Source organism: Oncorhynchus mykiss, chromosome 18 (genome assembly GCF_057628025.1).
Source record: "Oncorhynchus mykiss isolate SJ-2025 chromosome 18, ASM5762802v1, whole genome shotgun sequence".
Classification (NCBI taxonomy): Eukaryota; Metazoa; Chordata; class Actinopteri; order Salmoniformes; family Salmonidae; genus Oncorhynchus; species Oncorhynchus mykiss.
In genome coordinates this window covers 51,781,891-51,800,104 of record NC_143039.1, presented here as the reverse complement: position 1 = coordinate 51,800,104, position 18,214 = coordinate 51,781,891, and the positions used below count along the sequence as shown (strand labels likewise).

General features: G+C 40.2%; 2 protein-coding genes across 2 annotated transcripts; one reads left to right on the top strand and one right to left on the bottom strand.

Annotated features, from left to right (window-relative positions):
- Positions 1 to 1,474: 1,474 nt before the first annotated feature.
- mterf1 (mitochondrial transcription termination factor 1) lies at positions 1,475 to 5,956 on the top strand. The gene is made up of 2 exons (XM_021572163.3): positions 1,475 to 1,628; positions 2,596 to 5,956. Exon 2 carries the CDS (start codon positions 2,626 to 2,628, stop codon positions 3,787 to 3,789), a length of 1,164 nt encoding a protein of 387 aa, XP_021427838.1. The 5' UTR covers positions 1,475 to 1,628; positions 2,596 to 2,625; the 3' UTR covers positions 3,790 to 5,956.
- Positions 5,957 to 6,796: 840 nt separating this feature from the next.
- Positions 6,797 to 18,124, bottom strand: LOC110496338 (E3 ubiquitin-protein ligase TRIM35-like). Its single transcript, XM_021572162.3, has 6 exons — positions 17,417 to 18,124; positions 10,420 to 10,515; positions 9,954 to 10,184; positions 9,559 to 9,581; positions 8,855 to 8,985; positions 6,797 to 8,672 (listed from the first exon to the last, which is right to left on the bottom strand). Exons 1-6 carry the CDS (start codon positions 18,047 to 18,049, stop codon positions 8,122 to 8,124), a joined length of 1,665 nt encoding a protein of 554 aa, XP_021427837.1. The 5' UTR covers positions 18,050 to 18,124; the 3' UTR covers positions 6,797 to 8,121.
- Positions 18,125 to 18,214: the final 90 nt, after the last annotated feature.

Below are 18,214 nucleotides of genomic sequence, written 5' to 3'. Positions count from 1 at the left end.
GGGGGTTGGGATGGCCACTCCAATACCTTGACTTTGTTGTCCTTAAGCGATTTTGCCACAACTTTGGAAGTATGCTTGGGGTCATTGTCCATTTGGAAGACCCATTTGCGACCAAGCTTTAACTTCCTGACTGATGTCTTCAGATGTTGCTTCAATATATCCACATAATTTTCCTATCTCATGATGCCATCTATTTTGTGAAGTGCACCAGACATTCCTGCAGCAAAGCACCCCCACAACATGATGCTGCCATCCCTGTGCTTCACGGTTGGGATGGCGTTCTTCGGCTTGCAAGCATCCCCCTTTTTCCTACAAAGTTAACGATGGTCATTATGGCCAAACAGCTCTGTTTTTGTTTCATCAGACCAGAGGACATTTCTCCAGAAGTACGACCATTGTCCCCATGTGCAGTTGCAAACTGTAGTCTGGCTTTTTTATGGCGGTTTTGGAGCAGTGGCTTCTTCCTTGCTGAGCGGCCTTTCAGGTTATGTCGTGCAGCCATGGGTGGGCCTGGGATGGCATAGGCCCACCCACTTGGCAGCCAGAACCACCCACTGGGGAGCCAGGCCCAGCCAATCAGAATGAGTTTTTCCCCACAAAAGGGCTTTATTACAGACATAAATACTCTTCAGCAACACCTCCACCCCACTCAGACAACTCCACAGGTGAAGAAGCCGAATGTGCAGGTCCTGGGCTGGTGTGGTTACACGGGGTCTGCGGTTGTGAAGCCGGGTTGGGCGTACTGCCAAATTCTGTAAAATGACGTTGGAGGCAGTTTACGGAAGATAATGTTAATTTAAATTCTCTGGCAGCAGCTTTGGTGGACATTCCTGCAGTCAGCATGCCAATTGCACACACCCTCAAAAATGGAGACATCTATGGCATTGTGTCGTGTGACAAAACTGCACATTTTAAAGTGGCCTTTTATTGTCCCCAGCACAAGGTGCACCTGTATAATGTAATGATTATGCTGTTTAATCAGCTTTTTTATATGTCACTCTTGTCAGGTAGATGGATTCTCTTGGAAAATTATAAATTCTCGCTAACAGGGATGTAAACAAATTTGTGCACAAACTTTGAGAGATATAAGCTATTTGTGCATATGGAACATTTCTGGGATTTTTATTTCAGCTCATGAAACATGGGACCAACACTTTACATGTTGTTTATATTTTTGTTCATTTTATTTTATTTTATTTAACCTTTATTTAACCTTATTTAACTAGGTAAGTCAGTTAACGTATAACAATTTTGACTACACTGGGCCTGTAAACATACAACATACATAACGTTATGCCCATATAACTCTGTCATATGGTAAAGAAAGCCAATTATATAAATATGATAGCAAATGCAGAATTACAGGAGGCAGGAATAACAAATATTATGTTTATTCCGATACACCTCTTGCAGAAATTGAATGGCGCCATCCAAGGACTTCTGGCGCCCTCTAGCGTATTGCTATATATTGCATGGCATTACAAACTGCACGTCCACCCCCACAGCAAGAGTGCGCTAAAGGCTTTACCGGAAATGAATGTAAACAAACTATCTGCTTGTTCCTCGTTTGTTGGTCATTGGGAAACGGTATGCCGTGTGTGGTAGAGGAGAAACCAAACAAAAGAAGGGTGAGCAGTTATTAAGACAAATACCTAACTTTCAATAAGGATTTGTTTAGGTAGCTAGCTAATGTTAGTTACTGTAATAGTACACAAGCAAATTCATGTATTTAAAAAGCATGTTCAATGTGGCACAAAGCGTGCACTGTCAATGGGAGAGTAGACCAAATATGTCCGGTAACTTCTTAAGGATCGGTAGTGCATAATTTACAGTAGCTAATGACTAACGTAAGTAAGTAACTGCTTTTAGCAGCGCTATTATTTACACACTACTATCGTTGGAATTAGTTTACAAAAATCCGGATAGTCTGCCGGAAGTTAAGGAACATTAAATTTAAACATTGCCGATTGTCCGTAGGTTTGGTCCTTATTCAGGGGGAAATTGAGAAAAATAATCTGTTTAATTTATGTTCTATAAAACGTTCCAAACGTGGGTCTGTTGTAGATTTACCTCCTCTCTGCCTACGTTTGGTAATGAAGTTCCATTAGATGTTTGTCTCCTCCAATGCATATGGATCAAGCTTATAGACAATCGACCGAGTAAGTTGAAATATAATTGTATTTAGCTCCGTTTTTTGCAAGCTAATTCCCAGCAACGTCAGCTAGCATGCAGGCTAAATGGTTGCTTACATTTAGCTAGATAGGCTGTTATAACTAGCTACTTATCTCCATGAAACACTTACAATAGATTGTTAACACTGATAGCTTGTATATGTGGGACTGGTATTAATTATAGCTAGAAGCTACTGCAGTGCTGCTGAATGGTGCACAAACTGAGGGCCTATAAAATGACTGTATTCTCTGCACAGCTGTTTGGAGAAAACTTTTTATAATATCTCCTCCTGCTTAGAGAATGCACAAAGTAGCTTGACTTTGATCAGTATCATTAATGAGTTCAGTAGACTTTAAATGTCTACTATAATTTCACTTGAGGTAGAATTTATTGATAATATTTTCTTGTATTTTTTTCTTCTAGGTCTGATGTCATGTTTCAACAGTGTTGAATATGACATTAATGCCAGGAGTCCAGGGTCTGCTAGGCCTTCACAGAACCCTTGTACCAGCTTTTAGCCGCTTTGTCTCATCTCCCACCCAGCTGACATCTGTTGGTCTTCCCAGGGGGCTTTGCACCGTCACTGCAACTGTCAGCGACTCAAAGCCTTCAGTGGGGCCTGAGAATGAGTCCTTGCTGGAGAGCTTGACCTTCATGGGGGTGGACGTGAAGATGGTGCGCCAGCGCCAACCGGGAGTGCTTCGCAAGATCATCACCAATGAGCAAGGTCTGGCTCACTTTCTCCATGGCAAAGGCGCCAGCCGCAAAGTGGTGGCCGGCATCATCTCCCGGTACCCACGAGCCATCACTCGCTCGGGTGAGCACTTGGAGCAACGCTGGGCGATGTGGCGGGGTGTCTTCAAGAGCGACAGCGAAATCGTCAGCATTCTGGACCGCTCGCCCGAGTCCTTCTTCCGTTCGAGCGACAACGACAACCTGGAGAAGAACATCGTGTTCCTGGGCTCGCTGGGCCTCAACGCCAAGGACCTCCACCGCCTGCTGACCACAGCGCCACGGACCTTCTCCAACAGTGTCGAGCTCAACCGTCAGATGGTGGAGTTCCTGGAAGATGTGTGCGCCGAGTTGGGTGGAGAGGACCCGGGGCAGTTCGCCAAGGTAGTGATTTCCCGAAACCTCTATATCCTCATCCGCAGCACCAAGAGGGTGAAGGCAAACATTGACTTCCTCAAGGCGACTTTCAAGATGAGTGATCCGGAGCTGCTGGCTCTGTTGCAGGGTGCTGGGGCAGAAATCCTGGACCTCTCTAACGAGTACCTGAAGAGAAACCTCAAGATGCTTCAGGAGAAGCTGGCGTCTCTCGGCTGTCGGAAAGTCGACGTCAAGAAACTGATCGTCTGCTACCCCACTGTGCTGTTCATCGGGTCGGATACGCTGAGTTCAAAACTGGACTGTCTATTAAAGGGAGGGATCACTATGAGGCAGATACTGGAGAAACCTAAAGTCCTGGAGTACAGCACACAGAACATCACAGGGCGACTAGAGGAGCTGCATAAACTTCGGTATGACTTTGAAAAGAACGGCATCAACATTCTGGACTCTAGCCGAAAACGTTTCGACGCCAAGTTGGAAAGACTGGCTCTCTCGTCAGAGGAATGAGTTGTATCAACATTTCGGTTATGCTTAGAATGAATCAGACATTTTTTGGCACTAGATTTTTTCATTGCTACCTGAAGCATAACCTCTACATATCACTGTCCTCCTCCTAAACTATAGGATTTGATTGTGCATAGCTGTAATAAGCAAGGTATACATACGGTAGGTAAAAACATGAGAATCATGTCAGTATCAGGAAACATTTATTTTTAATTTGAACCAAAAAGAGTATGTAAAGTAGTGTCATCATATTTGAACTATGATTTAGATGTTTACGTAAGCTAACAAACTGTGTATTGTAGTACTGTGTCAATGTATTTCTCATGATTGATTATGAGGCACCTTATTGAACTTACCAATGGTTTTACAGAACTGTAAACTACCAAGAGGCATCAGTACACTGTTTTCACTGACAGATTCTCAAACGTATTTTTTGCCAGATGAGCTGTCCGATGAGAAATCAGCCAAACTCCTTTCTTCCTAGCTTACTGTGCATTCGGAAAGTGTTCAGACTCCTAGACTTTTTACACATTTTGTTACGTTACAGCCTTATTCTAAAATTGATTAAATACATACAAATCCTCATCGATCTACACACAATACCCAATAATGACAACGCAAAACAGGTTTTTAGTTGTATTACAAATGATTGACATAAGTATTCAGACCCTTTACTATGAGACTCGAAATTGCGCTCAGGGGCATCTTGTTTCCATTGGTCATCCATGAGATGTTACTACAACTTGATTGGAGTTCACCTGTGGAAATTCAATTGATTGGATATGATTTGGAAAGGCACACACCTGTCTATATAAGGTCCCACAGTTGACAGTGCATGTCAGAGCATAAACCAAGCCTTGAGGTCGAAGGAATTGTCCGTAGAGCTCCGAAACAGTATTGTGTCGAGGCACAGATCTGGGGAAGGGTACCAAAACATTTCTGCAGAATTGAAGGGCCCCAAGAACACATTAACCACCATCATTCCTAAATGGAAGAAGTTTCGAACCACCAAGACTCTTCCTAGAGCAATTTGGGGAGAAGGGACTTGGTGAGGTAGGTTACCAAGAACCCAATGGTCACTCTGAAAGAGCTCCAGAGTTCTTCTGCGGAGATGGGAGAACCTTCCAGAAGGACAACCATCTCTGCAGCTCTCCACCAATCAGGCATTTATGGTAGAATGGCCAGACAGAAGCCACTCCTCAATAAAAGGCACATGACAGCCCGCTAGAAGCTTGCCAAAAGGCTTCTAAAGACTCTCAAACCATGAGAAACAAGATTCTCTGGTCTGATGAAACCAAGATTGAACTCTTTGACTTGAATGCCAAGCATCACGTCTGGAGGAAACCTGGCACCATCCCTTTGATGAAGCATGGTGGTGGCAGCATCATGCTGTGGGGATGCTTTTCAACGGCGGGGACTGGGAGACTGGTCAGGATCAAGGGAATGATGAATGGGGCAAAGTACAGAGATCCTTAATGAGTACCTGCTCCGGAGCGCTCAGGACCTCAGACTGGGGCGAAGGTTCACCTTCCAACAGGACAATACAGGAGTGGCTTTGGGACAAGTCTCAATGTCCTTGAGTGGCCCAGCCAGAGCCCGGACTTGATCCTGATCGAACATCTCTAGAGAGACCTGAAAATAGCTGTGCAGCGATGCTCCCCATCTAACCTGACAGAGCTTGAGGATCTGCGGAGATGAATGGGAGAAACTCCCCAAATACAGGTGTGCCAAGCTTGTACCATCATACCCAAGAAGACTCAAGGCTGTAATTGCTGCCAAAGGTGCTTTAACAAAGGAAAGGGTCTGAATACTTAGAAAATGTGATATTTCATTTTTTTTATATATACATTTTGCAAAAATGTCTAAAAACCTGTTGCTCCTTTATCTTTATGGGTTATTGTGTGTAGATTAGTGAGGGGGGGAAACTATTGAATCCATTTTATAATAAGGCTGTAACGTAACACAATGTGGAACAAGTCAATGTGTCTGAATTCTTTCTGAATGCACTGAATCTGCCTGAATGAATGAATATGTGAAAAATCAAGGTTGTTTGAATTGCATCACAAAATTATGCATTCAGTTTACTATAAGTAATAGTTATGTATGTTCTCTGTTTGATGCAAATATATGCCAATAAACTGTAATAAAATGACAGTTGATACTTTAATTAACCTTATGGATTTAAAATGTCATTTTCTGTATTTTGAAAGTTCTATATCTTGAATTGAGTGCGTTTATCTGAAAACCTGCAGAGAGAGTCTACCTGCAATTAATGGTATTCAATATAACTTTATCCATATTCTACAGTGAAAGGCTACAGTGCAATTTTCATTGAACTGAGGAATGGATGGCATTCTGCTAACACAAGAGAATGAAAGCGGGAGATGATCGTTTCGGTAAGACCAATATGTGATCGAGGAGTGTTTCAATTTGTTGGTAGGTGGAAAAAGTACCCAATTGTCACACTTGAATAAAAGTAAAGATACCTTAATAGATAATGACTTGAGTAAAATTGAAAGTCAACCAATAAAATACTACTTGAGTAAAAGTCTTCAATTATTTGGTTTTAAATATACTTAAGTATCAAAAGTAAATGTAATTGCAAAAATATACATAAGTATTAAAAGTGAAAGTATAAATCATTTAAAATTCCTTAATAAACAAACCAGACGGCACCATTTTCTTGTTTTTTACATTTACGGATAGCCAGTGGCAGACTAACACTCGGATATCATTTTCAAATTAAGCGTTTGTGTTTAGAGTCTGCCAGATCAGAGGCAGGAGGGATGACCTCATGTTAAGTGCGTAACTTTGACAATTTTCCTGTCCTGCTAATCATTCAAAATGTAACGAGTACTTTTGGGTGTCAGGGAAAATGTACTGAGGAAAAAGTTGATTATTTTCATTAGGAATGTAGTAATGTAAAAGTTACTCTCCAGCACCATAGCCAACTTTTATTGATTATTGTTAGGTTCTTATTTTTCAGAGTAAATAACTCGCGGACACTAGAGAAGCTTTAACCAAGTTTAATTATTCCTAAAAGTTCTGGACAGCTGTAATCAGAAAACCCAACATTTGTCCCATCCAGATATTTATATCCCACTTAAGACACTCCTCCTTCTCTCCAATCCTTACATTTTATGGCTCTACAGGAAGATAATAAAGAGGGTAACAGGATAACAAACATTTATTACTTCCTTAAGAGAATCTGTCCCCACCTCTTGACCTTAACCCCTCCTTCATCTAATCCACAGAGGTCCATCTGTCTCCCCTGTATCAGGACATCGCTCTCTTCTTGTCACCCAACACATTCCACAGCTATCTGTCTTTCTACAGAGACCTAGTCTCTTTCACCCCTTAATATACTATGCGTCTGATCTATCATGTCTTTAATGGGTCAATGTTCAAAATGTCGAATCCAACACTATACACTTGTATGTAGAAGTTTTTAAATCGGACACACCCACTTTGAATCAGCTTTTGTTTTGTCAGAGGAGAAAAATATGCACACGTTGTTTTATCTAAAAAATGAACTTTAGTTTTTATCACTTTACACATTTATTTTGGGATCCACCCCTTTAAACGTAATTTGCCTAATGACTTGCGAGTTGAGAAGGACTGTCTCATTTCAAGCAATCAGATTTCCATCCACGTTCACTCTCCTCGCAGACTCTCCGATTCATTTGGACCTTTTTCAAAAGGAGGCGAGAGAGGACGCAGGAGGTGAGCAAATCTAATTCATAGTAGGCCAGAGAATAGGACACATTTTTTTTCCAATGATGGACAGGCCCCCTCTGGTGTTAGAATCCGGTACTACAATAACTCAGATTATTTCAACCCAAAGCTTTATTATGCTTGCTTTCATAAATGTGTTACGATTTCCTTACGTATACATCCTCCTTTCTGAGAACACAAGGAAGAATTGGATCAAGAAAAGGTTACAATAACTTTACCGCTACGTGTCAAAAGCTTTACAGCTAAAAGCTGAGCTGGGTACAAGAGTCAATCATTACCCACAGTAATTTAATTATTACATTTTAATAATTGATTTAAGGGTTTTATAACATGCCCTTTGATTGTCGTTAAAGTAGATTAGATTGTCATTCAATTTGAATTAGCATACTAATATGACACCAACTCTGTATATTTGAATATCCACATGTTCATGATATATTCCTCAATGACTCTAAATGATGTATTTGTTGAATTTCTACTAAATATGAAATACTACCTATCATGAACATTTCTATTCAGTCTTTACGAGGAATGACGTACCATATCCCACTATAAAGGCTTTCTATGATGCTTTTATCTATGAAAAATTCCTCGTTAAATTTACGATGACATCACTTTTAGAGACACCTTTGAGGGGCAGATCTGAATGAATCCAGGTTCACTGGCATCTTTACATTTTCCAATAGAGAAGTATGGGAAGAGTCTCTCATTAAATGTGTCTTTGTGAGTGTAGATTTTTGACATGTCACGGGGGTCATAGAAGGACAATTCCCCTCCGCTGTAGTCTAGTTGCACCATAACCCTTTGGGGTCTCCTCTTCAGAGCAAGAAGCCTAGCCTCTGGATCTGTATACTCACTGTTTTCTAAACCTATTGCCCAGATTCCATATTTAGGATTTGCGAATGTCCTATCTTTTCTGTTGATTGAATCTTTTGCCACACCCAAATTCCAGCTGGGGTGGTTCCTCACCTCCACCTCCCAGCTGTGCTTTCCTGAGGTGAACCCTTCAGAACCCAAAATTTTTGCGTTAAACGTGCATCGCTCTGGATTATCTGGCAGCATCTGCTGCATGCCTGAGTTTCGCACACTGGTCAGATCATCAGACAAAGTGAGAAAGCTGGGAGCTGTGTTGGGGTCCATAATCACAGGAGCTTGAAGATAAGGAGATACTCTGTTAGTTCTATACAGTGTATACCTTTTCTTTGGTATAGCTACATCATGAAAACTGACTATAAAGACAAGTTTTACAACAAATAAAATGTTATGTTAAACCTACTCTATCATCTACAATACATATTAATCACAAACATATTCTCTTTTAACTGTTACTCACTGTGGTTAGCAATCACCAGCATCTTCTCCCAGACTCTGAACTTGAGGTTACCCAGGTGTTTGGCCACATCTATGAGCACTCCCGATAATATTTTAGGATCTTGTGGTGTGCACTGCAGCTGGGCCCTACAACTGTAAATCACAATAATGGGTGAGTGTTCTCCTTAGCTTGTAAGGAGTCTATGGACAAGGAATGAGTCCTCGTAACCGCTAATGTTAGCATAAAAAAAAACTGGAAATCAATGAACCTGATATCAATTTTTTTTAAATTAATGCCCAAACAATCTGAGATGCTTTAAACCAAGTCATTGAGCTACACAATCCCGTTCAGAAAGTTTTGTTGTTATATTACATATATGTTTTTACAATTGTGCCTACTGTCTCTAAGGTTTTTGGTCAAGTTAGGAGTAGCACATCAATTAAGAGTATGCTTTGATTTATTGCTAATCCAATATGACAGCTTGATTCCATATTTCTGCTTGATCATTGCATGCATTGATGATGCACATTGGTGTGTTCCAGTACAATTGTACTTGGGTTGAGTTTGACACCAAGGATCTTCCAGCAATCCATGAACACCATCCATTCAAATATTGAGATGTTATTTTTTAGGCCATATCGTTTATGTGTAAGAGGAGTAATTTCTCTATATCAGTAACAAGCAGATACCGTATAATATTGAGAAAGAAAATATATTGGACGTACCTCATTTGGATGTTTTTGTAGCTCTAGCAATGATAAGACAGAGAAAAACGGAATGTTAATCATATTATGCTAGAATATAGTCAAGAACACATTGGAATATCCTGTGCAGAAAACAACTGATTAAACCTTAGACAAGGAATCAAAGCCATCACCATAATGGATACCTTCCCAAAAGCTGCAGTAATGTATTTTTATTCTTATCAGCAACAGCACCCTGGGGAGTATACGTCACTCACAATCACATTGATTGCACTGCAATATTGTGGTGGTGATATTGTAAAATGATCTAATCCGTACCCTCAAGCTAAACCGCTAGCATTGCATGTCCGTTATCCTAACTAACAGATGCAACATACAATGTTTGCAGTCTAGTTTTGGGATTACTGTGTTCATACCTTCAGAAAGCGCAAATCCTGCTTCTTTAAGTCTTGTTCCAAAGTAGTGATACCCGTTGTAAGAGATGAGATTTGGTCGTGAATGATCTTCATTTCTGTGGTCATAGTATCTCTCTTCTGCTGTTCTTCCTTCCTCAGCTCACCTAGTCTGGCCTTCTCTTCATCTCTCAGAAACTGGTGAAGCTTCTCAAAAGCCTCCTTTATCTGCCTCTCAGTGTCCACCAACTGTGTCTATGACAATGAAGCATCTTAATTAGCAAAAATAACTGGTTGGGGCTAATGATGTCATGATTTTGTTAGAAACGTAGAAAAATTGAAGAATAGTTAGAACATTTCAGAACAATTAATAGAAAACACAAATTAACCAATTTCAAAAGTATTAAAGTAAAAAAGTATGTTCAATTTAATTCAGATAAAATTCTATATTTGTATTTTATTTTGTTACTTCCATTGCCAATACACATACCTTTGTGTGTTGCACAATATGCTTGTATTTTCTCTCAGTCTCAGTACATTTCTTCAGATTGTCCTGCATAGGCTTCATGTACAGCTTCAGCTTTTCCTGTGTGACATTGTACAGGTTGTTAACATAGCCCAACCTGGTCTCAGAGTATTTCATATTATTCTGTAGGTAAATCCAGGACACTCCATTTAGTATATGTTCTGTTTCATATGGTATGTATTCATTTGGGGATGTGAAATGGAAATGGATCACCCATTTCGTATGATATGTTACGAATTACAATCCGTATTATATGTTAAGAATTTGAAAAACGTATATATTATGAATTTGCTAAATGTATGGCATGTTACGAATTCTAGCTAGGTGGCTAATGTTAGAAAGACTAGGGGTTAGGGTTAAGTTTAGGAGATAGGTTACAGGGTTAGGTGAGGGGTTAGCTAAAAGGACTTTTCCTGCGCTTAGCTGCAATGGTTCCTCAAAGAAAAGTGTAGGCACTGAAAACATTTCAAGGCTGCTGAGCGCAAAATTTAAGGTTGTGAAAATTCTGTGCAACTTCCAGCCCAGGTTTACTGTGAACACTGAGGCTGTACTTGCTTTAAGTTACAGTTTCAGTGGTAAAGTAGGCTCTTGTGGCTATTTGGTCATAAGTAGGCCTACCATAAAAAACAATGGAGTAAATGCATCCCATAACATTTCAACATGGAAATAGCTGTTCTATCATTCAGCCTACAGTAGCAGCCAATGTGTGGTGTTCAATGTAGGCCTACATTCCATGAGACCTTTCAAAAAAACATGCCGGGCTTAACATTAACCTGATAATTCACTTGTCCTTCAGACAAGGAGGTGTTGTTTGATGCAAGAAACCACTTTACAAAATAAAATGCACACTGTACCATTATTACAGAGAATCAGACAAATTATGCTACCCTCTGCCCATTGGCTACTTAGCTTATTCAAGCCTGTCTCAAAATAAAACACTGCCCCTTAAAGACAAAAAAGCTCTTTGCTTGACTTGAAGAGCTCTTTGCTCTTGTAGGAAGCAGTCACTCCCCCAGTGCTGACAACAAATGATCTATAACTGGGTTAATAACTCACTAACTAGCAAAGGATATGAACAAATGTGCACACGTGGCTACATGCAGCTTTTGCTTTGATTTCAAAACAAGTGCATCTGCAGTTGAAGTCGGAAGTTTCCATGCACCTTAGACAAATACATTAACTCAGTTTTTACAATCCCTGACATTTAATCCTTGTAAAAAAAAGTTGAGTGCTGCATCAGATGACCTGGCTTCCACAATCACCCATCTTCAACCCAATTGTTGAAATGTACATACACTCAATTAGTATTTGGTAGCATTGCCTTTAAATTGTTTAACTTGTGTCAAACATTTTGGGTAGCCTTCCACAAGCTTCTCACAATAAATTGGGTGAATTTTGGCCCATTCCTCCTGACAGAGCTGGTGTAACTGAGTCAGGTTTGTAAGCCTCCTTGCTCATACATGCTTGTTCTGCCCACAAATTTTCTATAGGATTGAGGTCAGTTTTTCTGTGATGGCCAGTCCAATACCTTGACTTTGTTGTCCAGTACCTTGACTTTGTTGTCCATTTTGACACAACTTTGGAAGTATGCTTGGGGTCATTGTCCATTTGGAAGACCCATTTGCGACCAAGCTTTAACTTCCTGACTGATGTCTTGAGATGTTGCTTCAATATATCCACATCATTTTCCTTCCTCATGATGCCATCTATTTTGTGAAGTGCACCAGACCCTCCTGCAGCAAAGCAACCCCACAACATGATGCTGCCACCCCCGTGCTTCACATTTTGGATGGTGTTCTTCGGCTTGCAAGCATCCCCCTTTTTCCTCCAAACTTAATGATGGTCATTATGGCCTTACAGTACTATTTTTGTTTCATCAGACCAGAGGACATTTCTCCAAAAAGTACGATCTTTGCCCCCATTTGCAGTTGCAAATCGTAGTCTGAATTTTTTATGGCGATTTTGGAGCAGTTACTTCTTCCTTGCTGAGCGGCCTTTCAGGTTATGTCGATATAGGACTCGTTTTACTGTGGATATTGTTACGCTCGTCGATGGAAAGATCGGACCAAGGTGCAGCGTGGTAGGCGTACATCTTATTTTATTCAATGAACACCGAAAAAACAACAAATACAAATGAAACGTAAAGCTTAGTAGGGCTAAACAGCACAGTACCAAAACAAGATCCCACAAACTACAGGTGGAAAAAGGCTGCCTAAGTATGATCCCCAATCAGAGACAACGATAGACAGCTGCCTCTGATTGGGAACCATACCCGGCCAACAAAGAAATAGAAAACATAGATTGCCCACCCTAGTCACACCCTGACCTAACCAAATTGAGAATTAAAAGGATCTCTAAGGTCAGGGCGTGACAAATATAGATACTTTTGTACCTGTTTCCTCAAGCATCTTCACAAGGTGCTTTGCTGTTGTTCTGGGATTGATTTGCACTTTTCGCACCAAAGTACGTTCATCTCTAGGAGACAGAACGCGTCTCCTTCCTGAGCGGTATGACGGCTGCGTGGTTCCATGGTGTTTATACTGGTGTGCTATTGTTTGTACAGATGAACGTGGTACCTTCAGGCGTTTGGAAATTGCTCCCTAGGATGAACCAGACTTGTGGAGGTCGACAATGTTTTTTCTGAGGTCTTGGCTGACTTCTTTTGATTAACTCAAATTATGTCAATTAGCCTATCAGAAGCTTCTAAAGCCATGACATCATTTTCTGGAATTTCCCAAGCTATTTAAAGGCACAGTCAATTTAGTGTTTGTAAACTTCTGACCCACTGGAATTGTGATACAGTGAATTATAAGTGAAATAATCTGTCTGTAAAATGCCTTGTGTCATGCACAAAGTAGATGTCCTAACAGACTTGCCAAAACTATAGTTTGTTAACAAGAAATTTGTGGAGTGGTTGAAAAACTAGTTTTAATGAATCCAACCTAAGTGCATATAAACTTTCAACTTCAACTGTACTTAAGACCTTTCATGCCAACACAATCTCACACTCAATTCGTGCAAATATGTACAAAAGTTTTTCTGCAGATTTTGTGCGTTTTTGTGTGTTATATCACCTTAAAAAATTGTTTATTTACAGCCGATGGGGTATAAGAAGTAGGAAAAAGTGGCATAGGAGAGTCAGTACCCTAACCCTAAGCTATGTTTAATTTCAGCAGCAATTTCTAGTTAGAAATGCTCAGTTTGAAGCCATTCAACTATGGATTTCACAGCGCTATAAAAATGATACAATTTATCACCTTTAAAAGCGTTTATTTACAACCTCTGGGGTATAACATGTTGGGCAAAGTGGAATAGGAGTGTCTGACATACAACCCCTAACTTGAATTCAGTCTTTGCCCATGAGAACTAAGATGGGCCTAGCTTTCATGACTGGGAAAGGCCTTGATTCTAGGCCGTTGAAAATCTTACATCCACCTCATTAGATCAGTACAGGATGGATCAACAGTGAGTCATATTATTGGTTTGCATCCTAAAAAAAAGGATAGTTGTGTTTTGCTGCATAACACACATTATTTGTCTACCCACATGATGTGGATGGACCAATGTCAGGTTATTAGATATTTAAGCTTCAGTAACAAAAGAACACCATGGTTGTAATAACACTTTTAACAGGTAGTTTGTAAATGTGTAGAATGTGTTTTGTTTTTGGTCCCTTCTTAAATTATGTAAATTTGACAGTCAGAGGATTTTCTTCTGAATAACTAACTGGTCAGGGCATAGCACTTTCGTTTCAGCTTCAGGCATCTTTGACGTAAGTCTTGATCACACCTACTTATGTCCTTCACACCCATTGTTGCTTATCCATTGTTCACTAGATATATCAATGTAATTACACCCAACACATTGTTGAAAAACAGAAAACTTCTCACCACTAGATCACATAACTAGCCTTGAGCAGGAAGTGGTCCCAATGCTGCCACCAGTGTAGCGGAAGAAAGTGAACGCTGCAACAGGGACTCATATGGGACAAAGTGAACTCTAATGGTCGTTGCCATGAAAGCCTAGTAGGTCTCTGGGAAGAGGCGGTAGCATATGCCTTGTTATATTAGCATAAGTATATACGGTGCGGTCGGAAAGTATTCAGACGCCTTGACTTTTTCCAAATTTTGTTACATTACAGCCTTATTCTAAAATATATTTTTTTAAAGCTTGCAGCGTCATACCCCAGAAGCCTCGAGGCTGCAATCGTTGCCAAAGGTGCTTCAACAAAGCACTGAGGGTCTCAATACTTAAGCACAAAGGTATCTGTTTTTATTCTTAATACATTTGCAAAATATCGATAAACCTGTTTTTGCTTTGTCATTATAGGGTAGTGTATGTAGATTGCTGAAGATTTGTATTTATTTAATCCATTTTAGAATAAGGCTGTAATGTAACAAAATGTGGAAAAAGTCAAGGGGTCTAAATACTTTCCGAAGGCACCTTAACATTATTGACACGACCATAATAATCATCATTAAACTGCCTTGGTGTTTAGTGTATAAGCCAACATAATTCATTATTTATATTAACCTGTTGAACTGTATTGGAATGGCTTAATTGATCAGAGTCCAGACTCGTTCTAGATGCAAATACTGTTGCAGTTGCACCAGGGGAATTTAAACCAAACACATTTTTTTTATGTAAGGCTTGATCATCATGAACATGTATCCCCATTCCCCAATCAAATACCTTCATCGATTTCACACAAAAAAAGACAAAGACAGATTTTATTCCAATCTGGCAAACCTCATAAATTTCGACATAATACTTTGGGATACGGGTGCTAAGTGAAAACAAGCATAGAAAATAGCATTGGCAAGCCAGCTGTGCCACCAGAGACCCTGGGTTCGCGCTCTGTCGTAACCAGCCGCGACCGGGAGGTCCGTGGGGCGACGTACAATTTGCCTAGCGTCGCCCGGGTTAGGGAGGGATTGGCCGGTAGGGATATCCTTGTCTCATCGCGCACCAGCGACTCCTGTGGTGGGCCGGGCGCAGTGCGCACTAACCAAGGTTGCCAGGTGCACGGTGTTTCCTCAGACAAATTGGTGCGGCTGGCTTCCGGGTTGGATGCACGCTGTGTTAAGAAGCTGTGCGGCTTGGTTGGGTTGTGTATCGGAGGACGCATGACTTTCAACCTTCGTCGAGGCCGTACGGGAGTTGTAAAAGGGGTAAAAAATGTTAAATATTTTTTTAATAAATAAAAAAGTTGTAAGGCTACTAGTATATTATATGTATTTCAGTGATAACCTGGTTGATTAACAATATAGGGTTGTTGACGCGTTTGATTTTTAAAATAAATATAAAAAAGGCAGTGTAGAACATTGTTTCCCAGAATGCATTGCTCCATTAACTTTCAAAAGATTGTTTCGAAGTTGCACAAAATTGATGTATTTTCACACGAATTCAGCCACACAAAAACTCACAAAATCTGCTGAAATACTTTTTGTACATATTTGCATGAATTGAGTGTGAGATTGTATTGATGCTGTAAACACAGTGCAGTTAAAAAATAATAACATAGACCCCTATGTGGCAATGGTCTATTGGCAATCGTGGGCAGCTTAGAGGGAACATAGCTTAGCTGTATTCCGTTTCTTTTTATTGTAAAAAAAAACTCCCTAGTCCTTGCCTGATGACAAGCATACCAATAACATGATGCAGCATCCACCGTATTTGAAAATACAGTATGAAGAGTTGTACCCAGTGATGTGTTGTGTTGGATTTCCCCAAAACATAATGCTTTGTATTCAGGATATAACATTCATTTCTTTGCCACATTTTTGGCAGCATTACTCAAGTGTCTTTTTGCAAACAGGATATTTGTTTTGGAATATTTTTATTCTGTACAGGCTCCCTTCTTTTCACTCTGTCATTTAGCTTAGCATTCTGGAGAAACTACAATGTTGTTGATCCATCCTCAGTTCTCTCATATGACAACCATTATACTCTGTAACTGTTTTAAAATCCCCATCGGCCTCATGGTGAAATCCCTGAGCAGATTCCTTCCTGTTCAGCAACTGAGTGAGGAAGGACGCCTGTTTTTTTTAGTGACTGTGAGTATTTATCCAAAGCTTAGTTAATAATTTATTAATTGATTAATTAACCATGCTCAAAGGAATATTCAGTCTGCGTTTTTTTATTTTTACATCTACGAAATGGTGCTCTTCTTTGCTAGGCATTGAAAAAATCCCTGGTCTTTGTGGTTGACTATGTGCTTGAAATTCACTACTCGATTGAGGGACCTTACAGATAATTGTGTGGGGTACAGAGGTGGGGTAGTCATTCTAAAATCATTTTACCCACTATTATTGAACACAGAACGAGTTCATGCAAATTATTAAGCGATTTGTTAAGCACATTTGTCCTCCTGAACTTATTTAGGCTTGCCATAACAAAGGGGTTGTCTTAAAACAAAATTCCACTTCAACCTTTTGGGATATTGTGTGTAGATCAGTGACACAATATCTAAATGTTATCCATTTTAAATTCACTCTGTAACACAACAAAAAGTGGTGTGAATACTTTCTTAATGCACGGTACTGTAGCTCGTCCTAATATACCTACTACTGTACATACCATTTTCTTCTCCAAATGATAGATTTTCAATACATACTACATTTGAATATTCTGGATTCAGACACTGCTCAGCCTAATATATCTGCTTTGGATTGTTATTTGGACTTTCGAAAATATTTGTGTATGTGTATTGTATTTGCTAGACATTCTACTGTACTCTTGGAGCTAGTAACATAACCATTTTGCTGCACAACCATAATACCTGCACATCTGTGTAGGCAACCAATAAACTTATCTTTGATTTTATAAAAGCCAGCTAAGGTGGCATTGGCAAGCAACACCTGGTTACACCAGGTGAGGTTAGAGGGTATGTGACTTAATCTAACCAAGTCAAAATTATACCAGTAACATGTAGAAATTTGAAACAGGTGCACACATTTACCTTGAGGTCAACTACAGCCTTTTCTATATCAATGACCTTGTGTCCAGAGTGTTGAGTTGGATTTTCACAGACGTTACACACAGCTTTCCCCTCGTCCATACAAAACCACTTATGCTTCTCTGCATGTTTACTGCACAACACTTGTCCAGCCAGGCCAGGAAAAACGTGCTTTTCTTCAGTTCTTGAATCTGTGGACCCCCTTATTTCTTCCCTCCTCGAGCCTTTGGAACCCCTCTTTTTTCCCACACCTGATTCTATGGGCTCCCTTTTTTCTTCCATCCGTAAATCTTTGGACGCCCTCATTTCTTCCTTCTCTGAGCTGGTGGAACCCCTCTTCTCTTCCTTGCCACAGCCTGTTGACCCGATCACTTCATCGGTCATTGAGTCAATGACGTATACCCTTTTCTCCTTCTTTGTGTATGAGTCTGCCAGGTCCTTCAGGGCAAAGTTAGGCATCCACCCTTTGGAAGATTTTCTCTTACAGATCGGACAGTTACTATTTTTTGTTTCATCCCAGAACTTGGAAATACAGCCGAAACAAAAGTTGTGGAGGCAACTAAGAGACACAGGGTCTGTATAAATCTCAGAACACACATGGCAGCAAAGATATTTCTCAAGGAGAAAGTCTGCCATGTCTACACCTTGAAATGGCGTTTCTTCTCGGAACAACTTGAGATGATCAAATGTTTATTGCAATATCACTTGCACATCAGCTCAAAGGTTCATCTATAAAAGGCCATCACGTCCGGGTTCAATAGTGCAGATGACTGAAATACTGTCAGACTTTAACCGTAACCA